This window comes from Neomonachus schauinslandi, chromosome 11 (assembly GCF_002201575.2).
Source record: "Neomonachus schauinslandi chromosome 11, ASM220157v2, whole genome shotgun sequence".
NCBI classification, from domain to species: domain Eukaryota; kingdom Metazoa; phylum Chordata; class Mammalia; order Carnivora; family Phocidae; genus Neomonachus; species Neomonachus schauinslandi.
Genome location: NC_058413.1, coordinates 12,543,909 through 12,554,303, shown reverse-complemented (window position 1 = coordinate 12,554,303; position 10,395 = coordinate 12,543,909). Strand labels below are relative to the sequence as shown.

Genomic DNA, 10,395 nt, shown 5'->3' with positions numbered 1-10,395 from the left:
GCAGAATGGTTGTGCCCAGGGAGCCCGCCTCCAGACCACGTGTGCTCTCGGCAACGCTTTGCGCAGCTAGGGAGACGCTTTGTCCCGGCGGCGGGCTTCCTGGCCTGTGGTTTGGAGCTCGGAGCTGTGTTGGCCGGACCCCTATTCGCGCCCGGCTCGGCTCGGCTCCCTGCCGGGCTCCAGGCCCATGGCTTCTCGGGGCAGAAAGCGGAAGGCCGAGGTGGCGGTGGTCGCGGCGGCGGCGAAACAGGAGAAGCCGGCGGGCGGCCGGAAGGCAGTGGAGGCCGCGACCGTCGTGATCGAGCATTGGTGAGGGGTCTGGAGAAACCCGGGGAGGCGGGCCAGGGCGTCGCAGGCCAAGGCCCCAGCCTCTGACCTTCCCCATCTCTCTCTAGCACGAGCTGACGCGTCTACGGGCGCAACGCCGCGGCCCTGAGCCAGGCGCTGCGCCTGGAGACCCCGGAGCTTCCGGTGGAGGTGAATCCTGCCAAGCCCCGGAGGGGCAGCTTCGAGGTGACGCTGCTGCGCCCAGACGGCAGCAGTGAGTGGCGGCCCGGGAGCAGGCGGGAGGCGCTGGGCTCAGCCCGCGGGCACCTCGGCATTTGGGGGACATGCTGGTGCATTCCAAAGTGACTTCGCTTCCTTGGTCTCTTCCCAGGTGTGGAGCTCTGGACTGGGATTAAGAAGGGGCCCCCACGCAAACTCAAGTTCCCTGAGCCTCAAGAGGTGGTGAAGGAGTTGAAGAAGCACCTTTCGTAGGGTGTGTTGGGCAGAAGTCCTCGCGCTGAGGTATGAAGGGGGGGTAGGGGTGGATTTGGGGTATTTGCGAAGCAGCCCTCACAGTCCTCTCATTTCACACATGATCTACAACTTGTAACTCTTTTCTTGCTCAGGATTTCCCCTTTCTGCTGGTAGGAAAAATAGAAATCGGCAGTAAAATTGTTTTCTCTTAGTGTGCCCTTTGCTAACTGCGTGTTTCACTGTCTTTGAGCTAAGTTGTAGGCTGCTGATGGTAATGTGAATGGCTCTTTATAGAAATGCAAGTTGTGCCCTTTGAAGATGGCGGTTATTGCCCTGGCGGGGGGTGGGGGTGGGGGGTGGGTACGGACCGTTTTTGTATTTGTTAGAAATTTATTTTGCACACCTGATGGCATTTGTTTCATGAAGTTGGTGGTGTAAACCCCACCGGTTTCCTCTTTTGTGAGTTAAGGTCGTTGACACTTGTTTTTGTTATTTTCCCCCTCATTACTGGCACAATTTTTGTGTAACCTCACGTGTGCTTACCCCTACCCTACCTTTTTGTGTTTTTTGTTCGTAGTATGTTTTCTGTTAATCCCATGTGAAAACTACAGTAGTGTCACTCGTGGCCCCAAGGATTTGACTGGTCTTTATCCCTAGTACTTGGACATTGTTGTCAGGCACTTGATATGCTGAGTAAAATGTGGGGGAGGATGCAATCCTTGAACTCCCCCTGGGTTTGTGGGTTCTAGGGTGGGGGGCACAGCTTCCTCAGGCTTTAGGATTGCCTGGACCCCTGCTCTAACCTTTTTTTCGCCTGTCATGTTTACAGCCTCCTGTCCCTGGTGGTGTTGGAGCATTTATGATGGAACATGGCCAAAATTTCAGTCATGTACCTGAAGCCATGGTTTCTTCCCCTCCAGAAAGGATGGTTCAGTTGTGAGGCAACCCTCTAGTAAGGCATTGAAAAGTTCTTGGATTTGGTTTAATAAAAATTGAAATAAAGTATCTGCATAATAAAGTAAAACTCAATCTTATGGTAAGAAATGGACAAAACCAGCCTTTTGTGGGATTGGCTCCCCTTGTATTTTTCATATTCTGAGGTCACAAATTAACCTGGAGCTCCTAGGTTCTCTGGTAGATCATGTGAAATACTTGCAAAAACTGTGGGGGGAAAAAAAGTAAATTATTTTTTTTAAAAAGCATCTGTCTTTTTCAACTCACTTCTTGGAAGTGATGATGGAAGTTACGTCTTTTTGGCCTCTGCAGAGGTTTGGCTAGACCTCCCATACTGGATTGAATAAGCCACATACATTAGGTTTGGGAAAATGTCCTGTTACTCATACCCACTTGTTCCACCCCAGCACTGTTTCACACCTTCTGGAACATTTTCTGTTTCACAGAGGGTATTCTTTCTCATTTATTACTGAATTAGCAGTGACTAGACGCCTCATAACTTAGGAGACCTGGTGTTGATTGTTATTTATGACCCAGTACAGTTGGGGACCACACAGTTTGTAGTTTCACTTGTTTATCACTAACTGGAAAATAGACTACAAAGAAATAAGATGGTTCAAGTTCATAATTTCGTACCCACGGTACACTTTTGCCTGGCTCCCAAAGCCTGGGGAGGAGAGGAAGGGACCTAAAGAGAACTAGGAGTACACCTGCCTCTTGTGCTAAGAGGACAGGGCACGTGCTAGCCTCTGCCAATAAACCTTTTGCTAGCCAACATTTCCCACCCTCCCACTGGCCCTAACCTGCACTTCCTGTTCTACGTGAGTATGTCCACCTCTGTATCTGACTCTGAGGAAGGGTCGGGCCACACAGAGGGAATACCAGTGGGCACCAGCCTCCCCTCTGATGTCCAGTCCACCACATCAATCTCTTCCTCTTCGGAGCTGGCAGGAAGTGGGTCCAACAACTCAGAGTTGCCAAGTACCTCCTTGCCTGCCTCTGGAGCAGGATACAATACCTCATCCATACTTAGGGACACTTCTGGCCTAGTATCCATCCAGTTTGAACAGGGAGGTGAGAGGTCCTCATAGGACCTTTGGGGAAGGTCAAGAGAGTCAATATGAAGCTTATCTCTCTGACCATCCAGTGGTTGGGAACTGGTAATTTCTAGATCTGGAGTCCAAGAGCCTCCTACTGAAAGTACCTCCCCTTCACTCACCTCAGAGGGTATGACAAGGGGGCTAAGGGACTCAATTGGCTCTTTGTTCTCAGAGGACATAACAAGGGGGCTAAAGGGCTCAATTGGCTCATTGTTCTCACCAACAGGTTCCTTTTCCAATCCTGTGAGCTCCCTGGGCCAGAGTTCCATGTCCGGCAAACACCATTCCTCCCCTTCGATCCAGTTCTTTCCTGTTTCTGTCAGGTGATAGCTAGGGGTCCTGCAGCCCTCGGCTCCAGGACTTCCCAGAGACCCTATGGGGGGCTCAATGTCTGAGCCACACAGCATGAAGTCCAGGATCTCCTCCAGCTCACTGGTGGCAGCAGCACTTGTGATGCGGTACTCCTCGGCTTCGCAGGGCTGCCCCAGCAGGTCTGTGTCAAAAGCATAGGGCTCTCTGCAGTCAATATCCAACCCGGGTTCCTTCCCTACCAGTTCTGGACTGGACCCGAACTCGGACTTCACCACTGGGTGGTCTGGGGAGTGGCTAGCAGAGAGCAGAATGTCTTGGAGCCTAGAGCACACTGGGGAGTCCTGACACAGGTCTACCCGAAAAGATGACTGTTCCTGCTCATTAAGTGAGGATGGCTGAGTACTCGCAGGCTCTTCTGAGTATTGAGGTTCTGGGATCTGAGGGCTATCTTGAGAGTTTTTGAGGGGAGGCTCTTGTACCACCTCCCAGCATGTCCCATTGACAATCTTCCGAAGTTTCACTCTTCCAACCTGCCCCTCTTCTGCAGAGTCGGAGTTCGGTGCCCTGACTTCAGGGCTCCGCTTCTTGCTCCCACCTGTCTTTCCAAGGCCAGACGGGCTTGGGATGCTCTGTAGAGGACTAGCTCCCCCTGGTTTCTCCTTGTCCTCTGGTAATTTATTTATACTCTTCTGCCGCCAAAGGCGCCGGCCAGGGGCTGTGGGTACTGAGCTAGGTCCACTTACCATGCTGGAAGGCTTGGATGTACAGATATCAGGAGACGGCTTTGAGCGACTCAGTCTGATCTTTCTGGGCAATAGCCGCTCATCCACAGAGGGATACATACTGGGTGGGGAAAGTGCTGTAGGAGCAAGGGCAGGGTCACTCTTGTTCTCTCTTGGTCCCTGACTGTGGCTTGATGGTGAAGAGCTTTTGTCTTGTGGAGTTGGGCAAGCTCTGGCCTTCTTCTTGAGCAGATTGCCAGACAAATTCTCTGCATTCTGTCGGTTGCTTTTCTCCAGGGGCCCCTCCTCCTTCCCTGAGGACTTCAATCTCACTGGCCCAAGAGGACAAGGAGTCTGGGTTGTAGGCAGTGGAGTCCGAGGGCGGCGGCTGGATGCCACCACCCTGGCAGAGATTGGTGCTGCACTTGGAGGCTGTAAGCACTCCCGGTTCAGTCTTCGGCCCTGGGGGGCCTTCACCAACTTCCCACCCTCTAGCTGAAGGGATTCTAGCTCAGATACACGGAGCTGACGGGCAGCAGAAAGCACATCCTGGGCTTCTTCTCGAGATACTTCCATCTCTGAGGTATACAAGAAGTCCACCAGCTTCCTGAGTGTCCTGATCTTCAAGCCCCCCAACTCCAGCACCACCTTCCGACCCTGAGCTGGCCTCTCCCGCTCCAGGCGCTCTGTGAAGAAGGGGCTGCAGGCTGACAGGATGCAGCAATGAGCTGGGACTGCCTCACCTGGAAGGAAATCCACTTTGTTATCTCATGCAAACTGGCATGTTCATGGGCTAAGCAGAGTCTTTATTACCCAAGTGTGCTGCCCTTTCTCTCAGTTTTCCTCCATGGGAGTTCAAATAGAAATTTGTTCCTTCTGTCTGCCTGGAACCTTCTGTCATTACCCAGCTAACTCCATTTTATCCTTCAAAATCCAGTTTAGGGGCCCTGGATGGCTCAGTTGGTTGACTGTCTGCCTTTGGCTCAGGTCATGATCTCAGAGTTCTGGGATCAAGAAACGCGTCAGGTTCCCTACTCAGAGGGGAGTCTGCTCCCTCTCTGTTTGCCCCCCCCTCCCCCACCGCTCCTGCTCTTTCTCTCTCTCAAATAAATAAATAAAATCTTAAAAACAAACCCTGAAAATCTAGTTTGGACGTTACTTCTTTCAGAAAGCTTATCCCCATCCCACCTCAAGTCTAGGTTAGGTGCTCCTGGGCACAGAGAGGTACTCTAGCTATCAGAGCACTTATAGCTATCCATATTGTAAGTGTCACCTCCTTCACTGAAGTGAAGCTCTATGAGGACAGGGACTATACCTGTCTTGCTCTCCGAGGTAAACCCACTGCTTGACACAAAGGAGGGGATCAAATTTTTTTTAGACTCACATGAGAGTTTAAAAAATTTTATAGAAGCTGTAATAGAATGTGAGCTTTGGATATAGACAATCAGGATTCAATTCTCTCCTGACCCTCTTAGGCACTGCCTACCAGGCAGTCATCTGTCCTCAGCCACCTTCTTTATGAGCACTTCCTTGGCAATCTCAGTCTGGCTTCAATTTCCAAAGGCTTGCGGCTGACTCCCAGGTCCTACTTCTGCCCAGATACCTTTTTCCTGAGACACTAAACATGCCATAGCCTGCATCAACCTTTCTAGAAAGTGAACTCCATTCCCTAACCCCAAAACCTCCCATTTCTTACTTCAAAATAAGTATCCACTTTATCCAGCTGCCCAAGCCTGGAAACTACAAGTCATCTTTGATTGTTCTCCTTTACCTACTGTGTCTAATCAAACATTAATTTTTATTTATTTTTAAAGATTCTTACTTTAAAGTAATCTCTACACCGAACATAGGGATCAAACTCAAAACCCTGAGATCAACAGTCACAAGCTCCACTGAATGAGCCGGTCAGGCGCCCCTCAAACATTAATCTTTAAAAAAAACAACAACAAACTATTTCTTGAGTCCTTATTGCGTGCCATGTAATGTACTAAGTAAGGGTTTTACCAGTATTCATTCATTTACTCTTCACTGCAATTCTGTGAAGTAGCTGTTATTACAGATGAGTAAACCGTGGCATAGCTAAGTAACATACCCATCACAGTTACACAGTTAGCAAGTCACACGGAGGGGATGTGAACCCAGAGAGTTTGGTTACAGAGCCTATGCCCTTAACTGCCCCAAGTTTTGTAAATGCTTTTTGTTTATAAACCATACATTTTTCTCTATTCTCAATGCCTTAGTTTTAGCCCACCATTCCCACTCTGGATTCCAAAATGGCCTCCTATCTGGACTCAACAACAATCCAATAATTCTTCTCATGCAGCCCAAGTAGACATCTGATCATGACCTTCTTAATACCTTTAAATACATTTCCCAGGGTGCCTGGGTAGCTCAGTCAGTTGAGTGTCTGACTCCTGGTTTCATTTTGGGTCATGATCTCAGGGTAATGGGATTGAGCCCTGCATCAGGCTCCACACTCAGCAGGGAGTCTGCTTGAGATTTTCTCTCCCCCTCTCCCTCAGCCCCTCCCTGCTTGCATGCACACTCTCTAAAATAAATAAATAAATCTTAAAAAAAAAAAATTTCCCAATGTTCTGAGGATAAGACCTACTTCCTTTGCATAACACTTCAGAACTTACACATTGCTGCTAATTTCTCTAGCCGTATCTCTCATCAATACACTTCTTGGAGTCTGCCCTCTAGCCATAGTGAACCACTCACAAATCCTTGGCCGTATCTCTGTACATGCTGTTCTCTCTGCCTGGGAAAATCTTTTCCCACTTCCTCCTACTCCTGTTTGTCCTCCAGATCTCCACTAAGAGGTTATTTTCTCCAAGAAAATCACCCTAACCCCTGTCCCCCAACCTCCTCACGTCTGGGAAGGTGCCCCTCTCTTGTGCTCCTGTATCAGCCTTTACTTACTCCAATGTTGTTATATTGCACAGTTACTTGGATCCACTGGTTATCTCAGGGTTTCTCTCCCCTTTTCATGATTTCTGTACAAGGAGGGATTTTATCTTCATATATACTGTATGCCCATGCTAGTACACTGTTCTAACAAACAACAGGCAATTGATTTTTTTTTATTTTGAATTAAGGAATGAATCCCAACTCTACTTACTAAGAGCACCAACAGGCAAATCACTTAACTCCCAAAGCCTCAACTCATCTATAGAACTGGAATCATATTAACATTACCTCACAAGGCTGTTGTAAGAATTAAATGAGACACTAGATGATACTGTATGTACTCTTCAAAGTATAGAGTGCTACACGATGATGGCTGTCATAATCCTTTTTTATAAATGAAGAAACTGAGCTCCAGAGAGATGAAGTGGGACTTGCCCATTTGTCACTCAGCTTCTAAGTAACAAAGCTAAGACTTTGACTCCTAGTTTTGGGCTTTTTTTAGAATACCAGACTCAGGTGGTTAGGGGTTCGACTCTTGATCTCAGCTCAGGTCTTGATCTCAGGGTCATGAGTTCAAGTCCTTCACTGGGCTCCACGCTGGGCATGGAGCCTACTTAAAAAAACCAACAGAAATACATGATACCAGGCTCTACTTCATACCGACTGAACATTTCAAGTGTAAAGAAAAGGGGTGGAAATAAACTATATTTTTAGGTCTAACAACAAACAACAAAAACCATCAATTTGAAGATGAGAAAAATTAATCAGAAGCTTGGCAAGAAAATGGGAAAATATGTAATAGTATTGTCTAACACTTATATTGTGCTTAGTATATTAAAAGTGTTGTTCTAAGTGCTGTATGTATGTTAACTCCATCTTCACAATCATCTCATTACATTATTATTATCCACCTTTTACAGAATTTCTATGCTTACTAAACTTTACATTACTTTCATTTTTTAAAAAGATTTTATTTATTCACTTGAGAGAAAGAACCAACCAGCGGGGGGGAGGGGGGGAGTGTGTGTGGGGGGTGCTGGAGTGAGAAACAGACTCTCCGCTGAGCAGGGAGCCAGACACAGGGATCCTTCCCAGGACCCGAGATCATGACCTGAGCCAAAGGCAGATGCTTAACGATATGAACTACCAAGGTGCCCCTACTTTCATTTTTTTTTTTTAAAGATTTTATTTATTTGAGGGGCGCCTGGGTGGCTCAGTCATTAAGCGTCTGCCTTCAACTCAGGTCATGATCCCAGCGTCCTGGGATCAATCCCCGCATCGGGCTCCCTGCTCAGCAGGAAGCCTGCTTCTCCTTCTCCCACTCCCCACTGCTTGTGTTCCTGCTCTTGCTATCTCTCTGTCAAATAAATAGATAAAATCTTAAATAAAAAAAATTTATTTGGGGCGCCTGGGTGGCTCAGTCGTTAAGCGTCTGCCTTCGGCTCAGGTCATGATCCCAGGGTCCTGGGATCGAGCCCCGCATCGGGCTCCCTGCTCGGCGGGAAGCCTGCTTCTCCCTCTCTCACTCCCCCTGCTTGTGTTCCCTCTCTCACTGTGCCTCTCTCTGTCAAATAAATAAATAAAATCTTAAAAAAAAAAAAATTATTTATTTGAGAGTAGGAGCAGGGGGAGGGGCAGAGGGAAAGGGAGAAGCAGACTCCCCACTGAGGAGGGAGCCAGACTCAGGACTCTGAGATCATGACCTGAGCCGAAGGCAGATGCCTAGCCAACTGAGCCACCCAGGCACCCCCCTACTTACTTTTTTTTTTAAAGATTTTATTTATTTATTTGACAGAGACACAGCAAGAGAGGGAACACAAGCAGGGGGAGTGGGTGAGGGAGAAGCAGGCTGCCTGTGGAGCAGGGAGCCAGATGTGAGGCTCGATCCTAGGACCCTGAGATCATGACCTGAGCTGAAGGCAGAAGCTTAATGACTGAGCCACCCAGGTGCCCCCCCACTTACATTTTTTAAGAGAAAAAGCACAGTCTCATTTTCACTCTTGGAAACAGTAACTGTCCTAGAAACAAACAGCTCTTTACCAAATAACTTATAGTGCTCAAGGGCAATAATACATTTTCTTGGTTTTGTGCTCTACTCCCCGGCCCTGAACTCATTTTATCTTATTCTACAGTGAGTATTCTATAGTGACTTTTCAATTGAGTCCGCACTAGTGTCTTACCTTCTGCCTGCAGAAGGACATCACAGAACACACCAGTCTGTTGCTGGTGATGAAGCTGCAGAAAAGCTAACCGGAGAAACCGGGGATTCCTGTATAGGATTTTGGAACTGGCGGGAGAGCACATGTTGGTCTCAACAAACCTCCTAGGTTTTCATAGATCAGATTCCTGTGGACGAGAAAGTATATTTCAGAAGAATGGCTGTACCTAATTTGTTTTTTGTCTTTGAAATGGTAGGAAAATCTTGAAAGTGGGAGATAATAGCCACGAGCTGAGTTATCATAAGCCCAGAAATTGTGCCAAGTCTCTCAAGAAATATCACAGTGGTTACATGTGGGAGCTTAGAAGCAACTGTAGATTTGAATCTCAGTTCTATTATTTATTAGCTTAGCTGTATAATCTCAGGCAAATGACCTAACTTTTCTGAGTCTCACTTTTCTCATCTATGAAATGGTAATGATAACAGTACTTACCTGGTAGGGCTGTTTTAAAGATTAAATGAGTCAATACAGGTAAAATTGCTTAGCACTGTGAGTGCCTGACACATAACTATCACTTCTAAAATGGTAGCTATTGTTGTTATCCTTAAACCTTCTTCATTCACATTGCCAGACTCAGTGCCTACAGTGCTGACAACTCATATTCTTCCTGAGCAACACACTTCTGAGTTCCATAGGTATAATCCTCAATTTAACACTTTCAAAGAAACAACACTGAATGGAAAATTCTCTAGGAAGTTGTACACATCTTTTCTCTGAGCTCACTCTATCACACTAACCAGCAGAGGGTGCACAGTAAAGAAAAGCAGGTGCTGGACTTGGTGGGAAAATCTCTCAGAAATAAGGACGCTGCCACCCTTGCTTCAGATGTTCTTGACCAAAGCAAGCCTAATGCGGCCTGGAAATTGGCAAAGAATCTGGCCTTTAGGTTTGTCAGTCTGCTTAATCGCCTGGCTAACAACGGAGCAGGGATAATTAAGCATTCTACCCTTCCTGATACAAGCTGGATATTCTGAATTCAGGCTTACTCCATTTCCAGCTTTTTGCACTGAAACCCCCACACTCACTGCACAGCTGGTGTTCCTTTCCTGGCATGCAGTTTTTTGTCAGGCGGCACTGAGGATCTGAACAGTTCCCGTCAAACTATCAGGAAAGAAAAAAGTGGAAAGGTTAACTAAGAAGGGGTAGGCTCAATTCCACTTTCAGCCAGAGAGATGGGGGCGGAGGATGGCTGCTCTTGCAAGGTCCCAAAGAGAGGCTCTAGGGAAGCTTCCCAACCCACCAGCACCCGGCCTTGCCCCCAGACCCAACCTGGAATAGCTCTGCAGTCGGAGTTGCGCTTGCCGACCTCTTTGTGCTTGGGTCCTCTGTCCAGCCTGCCTTGCTTCCTCCCAAAGTCCAGCCTCGTGCGGGAAGGTTTAGCAAAGCAGCTCAGGTGGGCCAATGGCCTGAGGGTTCCTCTCCCCGTCCAGAACCGAG

General features: G+C 47.8%; 2 protein-coding genes across 2 annotated transcripts; one reads left to right on the top strand and one right to left on the bottom strand.

The window, feature by feature from the left end:
• Nucleotides 1-29: 29 nt before the first annotated feature.
• Nucleotides 30-1,996, top strand: SELENOH (selenoprotein H). Its single transcript, XM_021684858.2, has 4 exons — nt 30-309; nt 396-541; nt 659-789; nt 1,571-1,996. The coding sequence occupies exons 1-3, from the start codon at nt 188-190 to the stop codon at nt 757-759; spliced, it is 369 nt and encodes a 122-aa protein (XP_021540533.1). The 5' UTR covers nt 30-187; the 3' UTR covers nt 760-789; nt 1,571-1,996.
• Nucleotides 1,997-2,512: 516 nt separating this feature from the next.
• BTBD18 (BTB domain containing 18) lies at nt 2,513-9,043 on the bottom strand. The gene is made up of 2 exons (XM_021685445.2): nt 8,920-9,043; nt 2,513-4,572 (listed from the first exon to the last, which is right to left on the bottom strand). Exons 1-2 carry the CDS (start codon nt 9,041-9,043, stop codon nt 2,513-2,515), a joined length of 2,184 nt encoding a protein of 727 aa, XP_021541120.1.
• Nucleotides 9,044-10,395: the final 1,352 nt, after the last annotated feature.